General features: G+C 31.5%; 2 protein-coding genes and 1 long non-coding RNA gene across 7 annotated transcripts; all 3 read right to left on the bottom strand.

Annotated features, from left to right (window-relative positions):
• Positions 1-773: 773 nt before the first annotated feature.
• LOC104758003 (putative BOI-related E3 ubiquitin-protein ligase 2) lies at positions 774-2,454 on the bottom strand. The gene is made up of 4 exons (XM_010480802.3): positions 2,183-2,454; positions 1,954-2,054; positions 1,519-1,859; positions 774-1,417 (listed from the first exon to the last, which is right to left on the bottom strand). Exons 1-4 carry the CDS (start codon positions 2,233-2,235, stop codon positions 911-913), a joined length of 1,002 nt encoding a protein of 333 aa, XP_010479104.1. The 5' UTR covers positions 2,236-2,454; the 3' UTR covers positions 774-910.
• Positions 2,455-6,640: 4,186 nt separating this feature from the next.
• On the bottom strand, positions 6,641-9,110 carry LOC104758002 (uncharacterized). 5 transcript variants are annotated; one of them, XR_762595.3, is made up of 4 exons: positions 8,744-8,912; positions 8,232-8,288; positions 7,493-7,616; positions 6,641-6,916 (listed from the first exon to the last, which is right to left on the bottom strand). It is a non-coding gene; the product is annotated as an uncharacterized LOC104758002 (long non-coding RNA). The 5 variants fall into 5 exon arrangements; XR_015587644.1 differs by lacking the exon at positions 6,641-6,916 and adding an exon at positions 6,956-7,117 and having other exon boundaries at positions 8,744-8,964; XR_015587645.1 differs by lacking the exon at positions 6,641-6,916 and adding an exon at positions 8,361-8,432 and having other exon boundaries at positions 7,482-7,616; positions 8,232-8,261; positions 8,744-8,864.
• Positions 9,111-10,157: 1,047 nt separating this feature from the next.
• LOC104758001 (uncharacterized) lies at positions 10,158-11,971 on the bottom strand. Its single transcript, XM_010480801.3, has 3 exons — positions 11,308-11,971; positions 10,901-11,086; positions 10,158-10,785 (listed from the first exon to the last, which is right to left on the bottom strand). Exons 1-3 carry the CDS (start codon positions 11,794-11,796, stop codon positions 10,432-10,434), a joined length of 1,029 nt encoding a protein of 342 aa, XP_010479103.1. The 5' UTR covers positions 11,797-11,971; the 3' UTR covers positions 10,158-10,431.
• Positions 11,972-18,236: the final 6,265 nt, after the last annotated feature.

Below are 18,236 nucleotides of genomic sequence, written 5' to 3'. Positions count from 1 at the left end.
TTAGATTCCTCTTAGCTAGCAAACAGGCTCTTATTCGTGCTTTAAGAAAGCAATTTTAAAATAATTTTTTTCATCATCGGTTGAGAATACTAGTTGAATGTTTTTTTAGGGCATTGTCCCTCATTTTCGTCGAGTTATATGGTGTTTATTTATTTCATTCTAGATCAAAATTAGGTGGACCAAAGACGAGCCAGATCGAAAAAGAAATGTATTCTTCTTTCTATTTCCAAGGAATATAGGCTCCTAAGTCCCAAAATAATTGACATAATAAACGAAAAATGAATACAGTTTTGCCTCATACATAAGGTATGTGGGCTACTATGGGCTGATTCAATTAGACATAAATTCTCTTTTACAAAATACCAAAATAGCAACAAAAAGAAAAGAAAAAATTGTTGTGTTTCGAACATGGTTGTTTTTATTATTTGGACTACCGATTGAGTGTTCAGTGTTAGATCAGTTTCGGCTTGGATTTAGGGTTGTGTTGTGTTTTGGCAAAGAAATTACAACCAACCTAAACCATATCTTTATCGGTTCGGAGTTATTTCGACTATTTAAGTTTAAACTTGGATAAATCGTTTTGGATTTACAGTTTCTAACAGCCATTTGCGAAAGTGAAATATAGTACAAATCAGAATGACAGTTTTCAATCTTTGAATTAATCAGTTCGGTTGCCAAATTGTTTTCTGTTGTTTGGTTCGAGTCAAAGCGATTTATTAGTTCTCTTTTCAACTCAACACTCGTACTGTCGTACACAATGACTGGAAAACATAGATTCAAAACCAACCCGGTCTAGTCTGATTAAATATGTCAATCCGATGATATTAACAAACCCAAAAAAAACAAAAAGACACGAAAATTACAAATAGAGTTCGTTCGTTAACTAATTAGAGACATTAGTTCGGTAAAATCACATGTATACTTCCATACCTAGAAACTTGGAGGACTGACACAAAGGACAAGAGCTAAGCTTCCTCTCACACTCCTTACACAGACACATATGCTTACATGGCAGCAACAACATACACACCTCTCTTACTCCACAAAACCTGCACATCATCATCGTCTTTGTGTTATTGTTGTTGTTGTTTCTTCCATTGAAGCAAGAAGCTGTGTCATCCACTTCGCTGTCTCCGCATCCCTCAATGCTGTCTCTTGGCCGACCTTGAGCTCTCTCAAGATTGTAGTTGAGGGCAGCGATCATGTTCTCGTTGTACTTTGCACGTTGTTGCCATGCCTCAGCTTCCATTGTCAGCTGCTCCATTCGCACCTCGAGTTCCTTGTTCTTTCGGTTTATTATCTCTAGTTCCTCATCTTTCTCACGGAGTTTCTGAACAACTCTTTCCTCCATGAGTGACACCGTTTTATGTTGACCCCTCTGGATCTTGTCGAGGATAGCATGACGTAACTGATCCCCCTGTCAAAGATAAAGAGAGAAACATAAACCAAATCACATAGCTTCGACTAAACAGAACAAGGAGCTCATAAGAACATTAACCAAATGACAAGTTTATTTACCTGAATCTTGAGAAACCTATCGATATCTGCGTCCTGTCTCTGTAACTCACGATCAATATCGTCTCCAACAAGCGACAACAAAGTAGAGCCATCAGAAGAAGCAACACGAGCATTGTCAAGGGAAAGACCCAATCCGGTTGATACAGACCGAGCTTGCCAAAAATCAATAGAAGATATCTGAGAATTGTTCTCCAAAAAATCCTGTTCCTTAATTACCCTCTCACGTCTTGGTTCAAGACCAAGACCATAGTTCCACTCAAAGTCAGCTCCATTACCACCACCACCACCATCAGAACCATCAATTTGCACAACCGGTCCAGGTGCAAAACCAGCAACATGAACTAAGTAAACAAACACAATAAAAATCAAAACTTTAAATTCCTAACAACCCAAATCTTTAAGTCTAAGACTCAATTACAAATAGATGAAACTTACATGGAGGAATATATGGAGGATGCTGAGATTGATCATGGAGATTAGCAGAGCTGTCAAACCCTAATTCCGGCGAAATCTGGCCGTCGATTCCGCAAAAGTCCCTGAAAAACAGAACAAGTTGGCTAAAATTAGGGTTTTTGATTCTTGAAAATTTACAGAAACAAATTTAGGGCTTTTTTATATCACAAACACAACTGAAGATAAACAAAGGAAAATAAGAGATTGTTACCTGAAATTCTTGGAAGCTTGAAGGTGTGGATCCAAATGGTGAGGAAGAGCCATTGATGAACTTTTGTAGAGAAGAGAGAGAGAGAGAGAGAGAGAGAAGAGAAGAGAAGGCAACGGAGAAGGAGACGGAAATGGCTTCTGATTTTGGAAACTCTTTTAAGATTTTTATTTACGATCGGGTCCTTTATATTTTGCTTAATCTTTGTTTTTGACCAAATAGTTTTGTTAGTTTTATAATTCGTCCTTATATTCATGAAACTAATAGTTTAGCCCAATTTTAATTGATTCCTACCAACTGGTATATGTATAAAAATATCACGGTTCATATAGTCCTACAGATGATTTCGTCCACATTTTCCGATATTCATTAAGAGCCATTGATGAACTTTGTATAGTTCTCAGATATGTGTGAAATATAGTTTTAATATATATATATATATATATATATATATATATATATGTATGTATATATATTTATATATATGTCCTCGACATTATCTTATTATTTCACACATTTCACTTATGCGTGAATTTTTCTCAGGACAATGAGCAATTACATTAAAAGCCAAACTGAAGAGTGTGAAAAACAGAAAAAAAAAGGTTGCAGCAGCAAAGGAATATTTTCCAAAATCTATAAGATCAATTTGTCAATTAATCTTTTTGTTGTGCTATATCGTTTTGTCTTTATATATAGGAGAAGAAGCTCAAACGGAAGATTCAAGATGATGTTGCCAAAACCATTATGGGGAAAAACGGAGCTCCATTGTCCATTGAGAAGCATAACTTAATTATGTCTCAAATAATAGTTGATGCTAAAGAAGCTCATGACGAGATGGAAGCAAACGACATGACATCTCAAAATAAGTAAAAATATTGTTGTTTTATATGTTTGTTTACATAGACACATATGTGATGCGAGTAGAACTGAACCAATCATATTGTATGATAATGGTCTTGTTCTCTGGAAACTGAAGTGCTATGAAGAAGAACCAAATTTTTTGCTTAAAGGTTTGAAATTTACTTAGCTTTTTATATACTGTATGTTTTTTATGCAAATGTGTTTAGTAATTCAATCTCAATCTTTACGCAGATCTAGAAAGATTTAGGTAACAAAAAAAATAAAACATGTCAAACGACGTCGTGTAAATACCAATTTATTCGACGTCATTTGACATGTTTCCATCTTTATATCACCTAGGTTAACATTTTGGTTATATAAGTGGATCTAACTCCCAATTTTTTTATGTCTTCATCATATCCGCCGTATTTCTTTTTTTTTTTGCAAACATAGCAAAAACATATCCTAAAAAGTGTTGGGATTTATTTAAACGCATTAATGAAGAAACTTCGAATTCGATTCAATTCTTTTGCAGAAGGTATGTGAGCCTAGTTTAAGATCATTTACATTCAAATGATTTAATTATTTGCATAATTTTTGGTTTTTTTACTGAATACTCTTTGATTATCTTATTATTTTGACTCATAAGTTTTTGATGAAAAGATTAAAAAGAAAATTCATCTAGATTTAATATTAAGAATCTTTCAAAAAATTGTTCATCAGATAAACAATCCGAGTTCATATTTAGTGTTGAAAATTTATTCGAGATCTAAGGCAGAAAGATGATTTATGAAAATTTTCGGATCTAGATCCAAATATTTTGATCTTTGAGAAACATGATATTCATATCCGACTTGGATCTACTTTCAAATTATTTTCCTTATATATATATATATATATATATATATATATATATATATATATATATATTATAGATATAATTTATAACAATTTTCTCTTACCTTTCAAAGAGAAGAAAATTGTGGTATTTTTAATTATAACTCTGATAAATTTGTAATGTTTTAAATGTTAAACTAGAATCTATAAAATTGATGGAATTTTTTATAATTTATTTGGCTATAATTATAAAATTTTTAACAGTGGGACAATTATATTCAAATATCTTTCAGATTTTTGTTTTTTTGTATTGTTTTCAATTTTATGGTAATGCCCTTATTGGTGTAGAATTTGGGATCTATAGAAAAATGTGTAATTAAAAAAATTGCCATAATAAAATGGGGTCAAAATAAATTTTGACTAGAAATTTATATAATATAATGGTAAAATGACAAAGATAATTTTTTTTTTCTTTTGACTTGTATAATCTGATGGTAGATTAATTGAGAAAACAAATATTTAGAAGAGGGGAAAAAATATAATCGCTTTTAGGTGTGTTACAAACATACATGAAAGTTAATATATTTTGCATACTTTAAAGATTCTATATTAGTGAAGTGACCTTAGTGCAATGGCAGGAGGTAAGTCCATTTATAGAAGGCACAATCACATCCGGGATCGAGTCCCGGCTTCTATGAATGTAGGAATTTGGCTAATGGGCCAGCCACAACTGGCTGGCCCATCCTATTATTAATTTTATTATTGGAAGAATTAATAAGATTCTATATTAATTTAGTATACTACCATCCTATTATACAAGTCAAACAGAAAGATTACATTTTTTGTCATTTTATAATTTTATTATTGGAAGAATTATTAAAATAGACCAAAAAATTAGTAAAATAATAAGATAGGCCAAATCTTACTAAATTAAATAACTAAAAATTATGACTGAAAAGTAAAAAAATTATTCTGTCATTTAATTTATAAAAACATTCATATTTTTTCTTTAATGTATGAGTTATTAAAATAAAAATATAAATTTTTTTTTTCTTTAATGGATGCATTACTTAAAATGTTTTTTGCAATACAGTTTGCAATCAGACATAATATTTGTGGCTCCTCGAAATATTGGACTGCAACCAATACATATAGCTTGCTCTTCTTGTTATATTATACTGTGGAATAAATGTTCTTATGCAGTTTAGCTATTGGTAACTATCCATCTAGAATAATGGAGAGAGTTGTGGAAGTAGTTCTTTTATGCCAAAGAACATTTATTCTACAGATTAATATAGCATGTTGAGCAAGCTATATGTCCATTGGTTGCGGTCCAATATTTTAAGGAGCCACAAGGATTGTACTTGACTGCAAACTGTATTGCACCTTCTACTCTAGAAGTTGGAGAGGTCTTCTATGATATATCATGCTCGATCGCATGTAACATTATGACTCTAGGATTGTCGGAGATGAATAAGATTTAGAAAGTGAGCTTCCGTACTTTGAAGAAGCTTCATGTTAGTTCCTAACTATTTATTGAGTTAGTGTCCTACATCAAAGATAAAAATCCGCTCAAGCGAAAGAAAAAAGATGGAGAAGATGTTGATAAAGATGAGTAATCATTATATCACTAGATTTGGACCCGTGCTACAGCACGGGTTGAAATACATTTTATTATTTTTAAAATATTATATATGTAATTGTATATAATATTATTTGGATGCAACTCATGCAAATAATTTTTATTGTAAATATTATTCATGAAATGTAAATGTATTATGTAAGTCTTATATTGTTAATTTTAACCCGTGTTAGAGTATATAAAATTATTAATCCGTGCTAGAGTGTGTCCAGCAGCTTCCGTGCTAGAGTATATAAAAATTTAACTCGTGCTTGAGTTTGTAAGTCTTAAAATTATAATATAAAAACAAAATTCAATCTGTGCTCTAACATGGTCCTAATTTTTATTGAACGTTATGGTTTATCAATAAAATCTGTGGAAAGTAAATTTCTAATATTGTGTTTAAAGATCTTTGGAAACAACTTGATATATGACTAAAATCTTCTGAAAATACAGTTTGAAAGATCCATGATTTTATTTATTACCATTAATATATCAATTATCAATTTGGAATATCTCCAATTAAGGTTGCACCCAATATTTAGGTGTAACCATTAATATATGAATTAATCTATAACCTATCTATAACCTATTTGTAATCATTTATAATTAATTAAAAATATAAAGTATACAAAAACTATAATGTGTACTTCTTTTTATTAAAAAGGAGATCATTTGAAATAACTCCGCGATTATAATTTTAAATTAAATAATATAATTTAATCACTATAATATAAACTATATTGTGTACTTCTCTTTATTTTATATTATAATATAAATAATATAAACTATGTTATGTACTTTTCTTTTATTAAAAAGAAGATCATTTGAAATAACTATGTTGTGATCTTCATGATATATTTGCTCCACGATTTATGGATTTATTATTTATTATCTATATACTCCATGATTTATGGATTTATTATTTATTATCTATATATAAAGAGTTATCTTATGAAGAGTATATGGTTAATGTATATCTTATATATAACCTATTAGTATGCATTTGTAACCATTTATATTTTTTATAAAGTCTACAAAACTTAAGTTGTGTACTTCCCTTTTATTAAAAGGGGGATATCCATTGCTGGTGTTCTTGTAATAGTATTAATCTTATTAAGATAGGGCAAAATATATATATTTGTTTTTAAGTTACATTCAGAAGCATAAGTTTGCTTATCATAGGAAGCTAAAACTAGTACTGAAATAGATGATCATACAAAACTGATTTTAGGGATCTTTAGCTCACATAAGTGGAAATATACAGTGAATATTCAAGATTTGTGTTTATGCATGTTGTCTAACATAAAGAAGATGCAATTTACACACATATCCTGCATTTAGCGATCTTTAGCTAACGTCTTTTATTATGTTTAAATCCTTGATCGACATATTGTGTGCGATAGTACTTCAGGATGGATGGTTAGCTTTGGAAATACCTAAATATGAAAGAACACGACGCAATCCAATTAAGTGTTATAATCTATATATACATTTTCAGAAACATTTATGAAATAATTCCTTAACTTCCAACTTATTTACAACTCTGCCACTGTCTTTAAAAAACTAAGTTTGGGTTCAACGATTACAACTCAAACATAACTAGCCCAAACCCATCTTTTTCCGAAAATTACATAACCCTGAATTATCGGCCGGTACGAAAACCACCAAAAAAAACCTTGCCCATTAGTTATTTCATGCATAATCGAAAAATATAAGAATAAAAAGAAATCTTCAAAACTTAATCACCACAAAATCTAAAAAAATCATAACTATCTAATAAACCAAAATTCCATAATCAACGCTCAATCAATCCTTCGTCATATATTAAATATTTCCCGTAAATCAACAATTATTCATTCTAAATTGATGAGCTATCTTTTTCTGTTAAGTGTATCCAAGATTTTTTGCTTTCACAAAAAACTAACATTAATACCTTTTTACCTAATCCCTAAAGTACTATTCATCTATAAATATGGTCATCAAACTCACTACGAAAATCATCAGACACTTACCATTCCTCCTTTAAAAGTAGCTAAACACACAAAAAGTATTGCCAATGGTTGTATCCTTGGCATTCCTCCGAGATGTTAAGCCTTAGAAGACTTCATGGACAGTTCAAGTTTGGATTCTTCATACCTGGAAGACGTATACAGCAAAATTGGGTGAAACCTTGGACATGTTACTCGCTGATGTTCAAGTGAAGTGAGTATAAAGAAATTTTTTTAAACTATCACCATTTTGTATACATACATATTCAAGTTGTATTCTTATAAAACTAAACAAATCTAATGTTATTTCAGGGTACAAAGATCCACGCTTCCGTAAAAAATGACTTGATGAACCGGTTTGGAAACAAGATCATTCCGAAGAGTGGAGATCAGTTGAACATTTTAGCTTGAGTATTTCCAGTGGTCAGTTCAAACCAACGCATCATCTATACAAAATGAGTTTGATGACTGTGCTTTGGCTGCTTGCATGAAATAAACCCCTGCTTTTTTCCGAACTAGAAATCATAAAACAATGTAATTTAGATAGAAACATATTTTAAACCTACTTCGAAGATTATACATTCTTAACACTAATTTTAAAAATTTATCCTTTTCTGATTTTGCAGGGGTTTATTTCATACAGTGTGAAATGAAAAGCTGAATATTCAGGATCTCAAATCGTTGGGGTATACTATACCTACCTACTCGATTTTTATGAGAGGTTGAATTAATAAAATTAAATTCAGTGATATTGAGAACCAACCTTTTTATTCTGGTGTCATTGCCGACCATCCTACAACAATATTAGACCATGCAGCATCTTCATTGATTTGAGGATATGTTTTCATTTGAAACATAGTTAGAAAAATAAAAGAGTGTTTAAACTATAAACCTATGAAAGGATTAGATTGAGTTCCTTATCTTTGTGATTGATTCTCTATGTCAATTTGGGATAAAGTTCCATCTTAAAAAAAAAAAAAAAGATTTCGAAAGTAAGGTCTCTTTGATTCATATTAAAACCTGAATTTGAGATGCATAGTTGCTTCAACGAAAACAAACTTACAAAATTCATATTCGATTTTGAAATTGTATAAACCCCAAGTTTTGTATTTGGTTTTTCATGATTATCAGTATATAATCGGAAATTATTGTCATCATATTTACAAATATCTTTTGGGGTGATGTTTAATTTGAATTGCGAACTGGGTTCAATTTGAAGATCAACAACCACACAAATTATAAAACGATTAAGTTGTGAATTGGTTAGATACAAACCTCGGATCAACCAGAATCGGGTGATTTTGTTGAAGTCTCATCTTTGATTAATCCTACACAATAGAATCAAATATGAAAACAAGAGAAATTACAAGAAGAAAGAATAAGAAAAGAGTCATAAGAATTAAGAACTTAAGAAGAAAGGGAAGAGAAGAAGAAAAGAAGAAGAGAGTTGTTGTTGTGTCGTAATGTGGAAGAAGAAGAAAGAAGCCAAGTCGTATGGGTTTTGGTGTAGAATTGAAGGCCCAAATAGTAAATGAGTTATTTTGTGTTGTTAAGAAAAACAATTAGAGTAAATAGGTTAAGATAAGTTGTAGTATAAATGTTATTCTAAAATGTTATTACATATTTGATTCATGTATAGTATAAACATCTTAAAATAATTTATAATCTATATATACATTTTTGGAGATATTTAGCAAATAAATTATGGAGTTGCAACCTATTTACAAGCATGCCATTAGCATTAATTATTAATTTATTTTTAATTAATTAATTTATATATACATTTTTGGAGACATTTATGAAATAATCCTAGAGTTCATATCTATTTACAAGTATGCCATTAGCATTAATTATTAATTTGTTTTTCAATTAATTAATTAATATTAAATTTCAATTTTTGGAAACAAGATTTCTCATCTTAATAAATTTTTTAAAACAATAGGAACCACTCCATTTAACATTAATATTATGTTTAAAATAAATTTAATTAATTTTAACTTTCCAATTTTACAAAATAATATTTTTTTCTATAGAAATATTTCCTAAACAATCGGCCTAATCAATAAACGACAATGTTTTTAAAATCGGACTGGAAGGTGAACCGGAAGTCTTTCGGGTTGCTGTGTCAATTAGTCGGACCGGTTGAACCACGAGTCTATTAGTTTATTGGTTTGTTTATATTTTATGAATATAACATCTATTTTTTTATAAATATATGAACAAAACATACATAGTTAAGTATTAGCCGTAGATATAACATTCATACTTTTAGTACACGTAGGAATTCTATACTACTAACAAAATTTATTCTAATTTCTATATTAACTAATATATCTATATTTGTAAGGTTGTACATTTTTAATAAATACAAATTAAACATTAGTTATATATATATATAATAAATTATATTTTTTTATTAAAAAATAGCTCCGTGGTGTACCGCGGGTGAATATCTAGTTTATAACAATATTAGTGTTACAACTTACACGATTGAGCTTAGTAATTTGGTTATAGAACCAAAAAAAATTGGTTACAGTTGCTACATACTAGAAGAAAAAAAAAACAAGAATTCAAGAGGTGATTGTCAAGTACGTTTTGCTTTTCAGAGTAGGTAATTGTGTTTCTATAAAGATCCCCGTAACTTAAGACTTAAGAATTCACATATTTAAAAAAAAAAAAAAGAAACAAAAAAATAAATAAAATGTGATTTCCTCGTGTTTTTCCAGTGCAATCGTACACACAATAATAAAATTAATATATTTTCCACAGACAGATATAAACCACTCATGTAAATAAATTAAAGTAAAGGCCACCGACGATACGATGCTTCTTCTCTCCTTCGGGCACCTCTACGTAGCTGCCCCAGACAACCCAAAATACTGCCCGTTGAGCTGTAAATCACGTTACACTATACGACATCGTTTTTGCGCCTACTAAATTTTTTTTTCAGGTTCTCTCTCTCTTCAAACTGTAGTGACGGTGCAATTCTTGGTGATGGCTATATGCTTGTTAAGATTCTTGTGTTCGAAGTTGATGTCACACATGATCTTCTTGTAGAACTTTGGCTGCACTAACTTCCCCAACACGTAAGCCCGTGATCGGACAATGAAACTGAGCGTCATTGGCACCGGTGCTGGTGGTGCTGGCGGGTCGGGAATAACAACAGGAGCTCCTTTCTTCTTCTTTGGTTTGGGTAGTGGAGCTGGAGGCGCCGGTGGAAGTAAAGTCGAACCACTTCCATATAATGGGATCTTCTCTCCTGTCACATGCACCACCACTGTACTGTGACTATTCCTTGACTGATAAAATTTCTTGATCTGCATTTCACAATCCAAAACCCACAACAGAAATCAGAACCCATATGGATTTAACCCATGTAAGTGTTGGTCTATTCGAACCGTAACATATTCAACGTAATTAGAGAAAACTTACGGATCCAGAACCGATTTTGATTTGAGAGAAGCTAAGATCAATAGGAGTTGAAGTAACATGAACACCAAAGAATGTTCCAGTGTTCTTATACAACATTCTTAGAGTAGCGTTCATCGTGATCATATCAGTTCCTACACCACCAGCATCTTGACCAGCTTGGACCTTAAGCGTCTCAAACGTTATACTCTGCAAAAATTTCAAATCACCAAAAACTCAATTACACACCCCAATCACAAAAACTCTCAACAGTTCAGCTTAGATCTAACAAATTTAGTATCTAAATTGACTTTACACGCTCGATTCTCTAAAGATCTGTTAAATTGTAGCAAGAAAAACATATCTGAACTCAACATTTCAAGATCTGAATCAACTCAGAAAATAAAAGAAATGCTAAAATTGAAACTAACCTTGACAGTGATCTTAGGTTTCTGAGGTTTAGCAGCACCGTAAAGAATCAAAGAGAAGAGACCAAAGAGAATGAAGAAGCCAACGATGAAAGCCAAAACATAGCAGCGACGAGGAACACCACGGTCTCTATCACCTTCATCTAACAAACCTTCTTCTTCAATCACCGCACACTCTTTCCACTGCTTCTCTCCGCCGTGACCTTTCCGTTTAGAGCCGTCGTTAGGGTTGACTTTTCTAGATCCGGGCTTCAGAGAGCCTGAGAATCGGCTAGAGGACGATTCGCGAGAGTGACGACCCATAGACGATTGAGAATGCGGCGGAGATCCCATCGGACTTAGCACCGGAGTTGAGTGAAACGAAGTCGCGGTTTTTTCTCCGTCGTGAGAGTCGCGTGACGGTGATTGGACATAGTAGACTGGTCTACGTGGAGATCTGGCTGGTGATGAAGCTGCGATGCTTGTCACCTCGGAATCAGTTTTGGCGTGCATTTTTTTTTCCGATTAGGGAAGATGGGAGGAGCACGACGAAGAAGGTTTTGGTTATTTGAGAAGTGTGGGAGAAGAGAGGCAAAAAGAGGAAAGTGTAATGTAAACTCTGAGAGATGAGTCTGTTGTCAAAATGAGTGGGACTTTGAAGGCTTTTGTTAATTTTAATTTTTTACCTAAACGCGTTCGTCATAATATATATATGGAATATATTATTAGTTTTTTAAGTTGTTGACAATGACACAAATTTGTCTTAAAATTATAATTAATATTTGTTTTGACAATTGGCAGAAAACTCCACATAAAATCAAATATAGTCTGTATTACAGTTTTAAAATTTTAATATATAGATTCAAAAAGTTATGAGAGATTCCATTTTTTTATAGTAATTCAAATATTTTAATTTACAATTTCTTGCAAATTGATGATAAATTTGTCAAAAAAAAAAATTGAATTTTTTCCTACTAAACATATATTTCAACATAAAAATAATTATCCAAAAGATTTGTATTAGGCCAAAAACAAAATCTTTTTTTTTTCAACCTAACATTAATTAAAATAAAACTTCTAGATTGTTTGTCCAAGGTAATGAGTTTACATAAATCGTTTATGACAAGAGCATTCTAGAAAAACGAGCTAAACAATCAGCTTTTACATTAGACGTCCTTGGGATCTTGGAAAGAGTAAAAGGAGGCAGGGAAGCACTAAGCATCTGGAACTCATCAAAAAATGTAGAGAAAACCGGCCACTCCTCCGGTGCTTGTACCATCGCTAGTAACTCTGCAGAATCCGTCTCGAACCTTCGACAATCAATTCTTCTGGACAGGATACACTCCATCGCCCATAATAATGCTTCTAGTTTGGAATGAAGTGGGGTTGCACTGTGACGTTGACATCTGGCACCCATAACTAAAGTCTGATTGTCACCATCACCACACCACCATCCTAAACCTGAATTTGGTTCCGTAGCTTTCCACGAACCATCAACTTGACAATGAATTATCATCTCCGGAGTATGCAAAGATTCCGTCGAAACGGAACCAACCCTTGCAGCTATTTAGGCTTCCTCCCACCACAATTGTTCACGTAAAGCCTGAGTATTAATATATATATTGTCTCTGATTGTAACCCTTGGAAAACTTTTTGTTCCTATCCTTCCATAAGAACCAGACCAGCCACGATATTGAACTGTGAATAGTACCTAAAGCCATAGGGGCTAACCCTTTACCATATATATAATCCAAGTTTGAGTAGATCGAGCCAAACGGGAACTTATCCGTATCTGATCCATCAAAAACCCTCTTCCAAACCTGACGGGAATGAGGACACTCAAATAAAGTATGATTAATAGACTCTTCCTCTAAATCACATCTCTTGCATACCATGAAACAATTAACTCTCCGAGAGGCTAATCGTACCGTCATCAGAAGAGAGCCAGAAGCGATCTGCCAAAAAAATGTTTGATTTTAGGTGGTACCGGAAAATTCCAAGCCTGAGCTTTCAGGACATTACAGTTGGGATCCATCAAAAATCTTTTTCCTTTTTCTATAAACTTTCATTTTTAGTTGCTTGACAATTAAGTTTTTCCTTTATTTGTATATTTTATATCTTAGTGTGGTTAGTAATAAGAAGAAGAGATATATGTATATGGAACTTTAGTAGAAGTGTAAAAGAAGTCTTATCTACTTCGGTACCATTTACACAAAAGTGTGAAGTTTACAAATTTTATTTTTATATAACTACTCTCAACTGGTTTTTTGTGTTAATAAAAAACGATATGTATATGGAACTTTAGTAGAAGTGTAAAAGAAGTCTTATCTACTTCGGTACCATTTACACAAAAGTGTGAAGTTTACAAATTTTATTTTTATATAACTACTCTCAACTGGTTTTTTGTGTTAATAAAAAACGAATGATATTTTAGTCTTTGATACACGACATTAATAAACAATTATATAGATTGTCGGTCATTGTTGAGATGGCAAAATCACAATGAGTCAGTCCGTTTATTGCAAATGGAGAGTTTTGGGTCCGTTTATTAAAACATTTGATATTTTCAAGTAGATTAATTTATGCATGCCATATAATTAAAAACAATTTAGTTGTTGTGTAGCTTTCATATGATCATGACTAATTGCCTTAATTAAAATAAATTAAATTAAATTTAAATCCAGTTTTTTATATATGAATTACGAGGTTAAAATTATCGATTATTAATCATCCTAATTCTTTAATCGACAAAAAAAAAGTAAAAAAAAAAAAACATAATTATATAATTATCAGTTTGCTAAAAAAAGGAAATTTTTATTTTTGAAGCACCGACAAACATAACACCAAATCTGAAAAACATGACTGGACTGTAACATTTGAAAGTCATGACTCATGTAAGATGACTGAAATCAACCCATAGATAGTCTAATCCACGTCAGATTTAGGTTATTAAACTTTACTATTCTTAAATGGGTTATAAACACTCTGAGATAATATATCTATATATATATTTTTTTTTTTTTTGACACAATCTTATAGATGTCTATACTATTATTAAACACTTGATAATTCATAGAAAGAGTATCTTAAACCTAAATAACATAAAAAGTCAAATATTTTGAATCTTTAATCAACAGTAAAGTTTGAATTAATTAATATAGTATTTGTTATGAATTAACGAACAAGTGGATTTAGAATTTAACTAACGGAGAGTTTCCATGGAAGAAGCAAAGGACAAAGAGATTTTATTTCATTTCTATGATAGTGGAAGGTAGAATACAGCCACACTCCAGTTGGCGGTACACAATACTTCTTTTCTTTTTCTTGTCCTTACCCTTTTTTTTTTTCTCTATTTACCAATAGAATATATCATTTACCCATTGTCACACGTTTCAGCATGTACAACATATATCAATACAATAAGTCAATAATATTTATCATTAGCATTTTGTTACACACTGGATTTTAGTTACATACTTATTCTGTTTGCAAGAACTTATTGAAATAATATATACTTACATTTTAAAAAAGTATATCTATCAAAATACACTGATGCTGAAAAAAAAAATCAAAATACCCTGATAAACATTAAAAGAGCATACTACCAAATTACAAATTACCTTTCCCATAGAAAAAAAAATCCATATTGTTGTTCATACAACTTTTAGTTACATACTACTTCTGTTTGTAAGAACTTATTGAATTAATGTTAACTTGTATTTGGAAAAAGTATATATCAAAATTCACTTATGAACATTAAAAGAGTATACATTAAGAATGCGACTTAATAACAAAAACCATTAAACCAATTTTTAAGATTTAAGATTTTAAAGGTCAGTTCAAAGGTTATACATTTCGTATGTTTTAATTTTTCAATCCTTCCTTTACTACTCTGGTATGTTTTTCAACTTCTTCAGATAAAAGAAACACAGGCTTGTAATCCAAATTCAGTCTTGGATGTTTTGTGCGTTGGCGTGTTTATTTCATAGTAGGAGATTTTGAAGAAATTTACAAATGTGCACTTTTTGGATTCAATTCTTTAACATAACCTGTTTTAATCCTAACACATATTATAAGGGCACAGCCGAAATCACATTAAAATTATTGGGATAGAGAACTCATAAAGATCGGTTGTTCAAAAAAAAAAAAAAAAAAAAAAAAAGAGAACTCATAAAGACCATTTATGACATTGCAAAGGAGTATGAGAGAAAAATAAAAATAAGACGAATAATACCGTTTAACCGCAAATTTTATAGTCAAGTTTATAAAATTTGAATAAATTATAACAAATCAAAACCCTCGCGAGAAGGAAAGACTATCTGTAAAATTTTGAATGTAATGTATATGACTGTAAAACCTTTTAGACAATTTGTATAAGCGTTACATTGTATATTATTTTTGACATCGTTTGATTGATTTGCATTGTTTGTATTATTGTACATGAATGATAAAGTCGAAAAATAGCTAATTAGAGGGATATTTTTCCTATAAAAAACCCATAAATGATTTTTTGTCTAATTTACAATATATATGTTATCTTTCCATATTCACCTAAGTTTCGTCTAAGCGATTTGGCGTTGGCCGCCGTTGAGTGCCTAAAGCTTTCTTAAATAGTACTATTGATTAAGACAAATATATTTCTTTTCAAATTCTGTAATCTCTTGTCCCTTTTTGAACAAATGTCTCGATTCAGTTAGATTCTCACTCAAGTTATTAATTACCTCCAAAAGGTGTGATCATTCCATATATATGTAAACATGATATCACTGATTTCAAGGTAACATCTGAATATCAGTATCTTTACAATAATATGAGGCTTTTGTATGTAATTTTAATCTTAAAACATCATCCCAAATTTAGAAAGTTACAAATGCATGTTTAAAGAAGAAGTATACGTACAACTCGGAAACGAGAGGAACAAGATCAATGGCTGTCAGAAGAAAGATTGCGTGAACTTCTAGAGGAAAAAGATGATGTACGTTATGTCTCCTCCTTCACTATAAGTCTATATCATATGTTTGCATTTTCTGGCCGACTAAACTATTGCTTGCTCGGATAATTCCCAAGTTCAGTTTTAGGAAGTCATTTTCTTGTTTCTTTGTATTGCAAATTTGCAACTGATGAGGAGATATAGCTGTGGTCGATTTTGAACTCAATCTATTTTTGTTACTATATAAACTCTAGTCTCTAGTCCACGTACCCTTTTCCTTGGTTTCCAACTTGATTCAATTAGGTCACAAAGAAGATATACTTGAGTGATTTTCTACTTCAACATTGGAAAAATGTGAAATTTGGAGCTCCATATAACAAAGATAGAGAGGGAAAGTTCAAGGAACAAAGAAAAGATGAGCTGGTTAAAGAACAGACAAGGGAAGAGAAGAAAACAGATTCACTAGTACTGTTGCCTGAATCCGGAGATATTGGATCAAGTTGTAAGAATAGTGTGGAACCGCAATTGAAGCGGAGAAGAACATGGGTTCAGATGCCATAAAAGAGAGGGACTAATCAATCTTAGGGGCAAAAAAAGATGCACCGAGAGACACTTACCAACACATAAAAAGCAAGAATGTAACTGCTGTTGCTAAGAACGGTTTTTAGTAAGTATGAAGGCAAAGATAGAAGAATAGATTGTGGTGACTATTTCAGTCTAAGGTTTGACTTTTGGTGAATGTCTCTTCTGATGAGCATTTCTGGTTATTAAATACAGGGTCTCACGTTTAAGCCAAATTGTTGGAGAAAATGTTATTTTGAGAACTTGTTAATATTTGTAAGACCACTTTAAAGCTTTGGGAATTACCATTGGAGGGAAGCTAGACATGCCATCGGAAGAAGATATTGCGAGTCCAAGCAACGAGACGACCAAGGAAGTGGAGACTAATTAATTTCAGATAAGATGATGATGTTGTTTCGACTTGTGAATTGTGACGTGTTCTATGAGAGAGAGTGGGTGATGAAGCCTGGTGGTCTTGTTCACCACAAATGCAAGACTTTCAATTGAACCAGACCGGCTAATTTTGCTCACTACACAGAGATTTATCCAGAATTTCCTTGGCAAGAACTACATTGCTCTTCATTTTCGCATGCATGGCTACTTGAAGTTCTGGTATGGTGCATTAATTCAACTTCTTTTGATTGCAATTTAGGTTCTCTTGTAGTAGTATTAATTAAGAATTGTGTGCATAGCTGAACGCTACAATTGATGATAATGTAGGTTTAGGTAGCTTACTGGTCTCTTGACCAAATAGTATCGTTGATGATATATGGTAACTAATTTTGTGCATAGCTTCATCCTTATGGTGTTAAGATTGCTTTTAAGTAAAGTGTAAAGATTAAATCAGCAACTTAAGCTACGTAAATTTTATTCTTGTGCTAGTAATAACATATCAAAACATGACTACAACACTTAATGAAAGAAAGTTGTCGTCTTCTCCTTTGGCCTCTTTTTTATTTCAGCCGCATTTTGTAATCTTGAATAATTGTTGCATTTTATATTATGGCTCTGACTGGTAACACGAGTTATCAAAATCGAGTTGCAGTAAGTATTAAAATTCGATGTAGCTTGCAGTAAAAATTATGTGGTATAAACGGCAGTTTGATGTAGTGAATTTGCAGTAAAAAATGAATTAAATATTTTCTTTAAACGACTGACTGGTAACATTTCTGATGTATCAGGTGCAGTATCTATTAGAAATAAAAATTAAAAAATTATTAAGAACAATAACATTTTTCAAATAGAATAATTCAAAATAGATAAATAAAATGATCCTACGTAAAAAAACATTTGAGACATAGAAAATAAAAAGAGAGAAACTAATGACGACGTACATTCCATAGCATATTTGCTATCTCATCTCGTACGTTATTCATATATTGGCCATCATTTGTTCCCTCTTCTTCCTCAAGTCGATTAAGCTCGCCTTCTGCAAATCAAATACTAAACATCATTTATTCAT

This window comes from Camelina sativa, chromosome 17 (genome assembly GCF_030686135.1).
Source record: "Camelina sativa cultivar CO46 ecotype springtype chromosome 17, ASM3068613v1".
Taxonomy (NCBI): Eukaryota; Viridiplantae; Streptophyta; class Magnoliopsida; order Brassicales; family Brassicaceae; genus Camelina; species Camelina sativa.
The sequence above is the reverse complement of the archived record's forward strand: the minus strand, read 5'-3'. Positions and strand labels throughout refer to the sequence as shown.

Excerpts from the sequence above, each read along its gene's own strand:
- LOC104758003 (XM_010480802.3), bottom strand. The coding sequence starts at position 2,235 with ATGGCTCTTCCTCACCATTTGGATCCACACCTTCAAGCTTCCAAGAAT. Across the intron at positions 2,055-2,182 it reads CAAGCTTCCAAGAATTTCAG|GGACTTTTGCGGAATCGACG; the intron begins GTAACAATCTCT and ends TCTGTTTTTCAG. Across the intron at positions 1,418-1,518 it reads ATAGGTTTCTCAAGATTCAG|GGGGATCAGTTACGTCATGC; the intron begins GTAAATAAACTT and ends TATCTTTGACAG.
- LOC104758001 (XM_010480801.3), bottom strand. The coding sequence starts at position 11,796 with ATGCACGCCAAAACTGATTCCGAGGTGACAAGCATCGCAGCTTCATCA. Across the intron at positions 11,087-11,307 it reads AACCTAAGATCACTGTCAAG|AGTATAACGTTTGAGACGCT; the intron begins GTTAGTTTCAAT and ends AAATTTTTGCAG. Across the intron at positions 10,786-10,900 it reads TCAAAATCGGTTCTGGATCC|ATCAAGAAATTTTATCAGTC; the intron begins GTAAGTTTTCTC and ends TGTGAAATGCAG.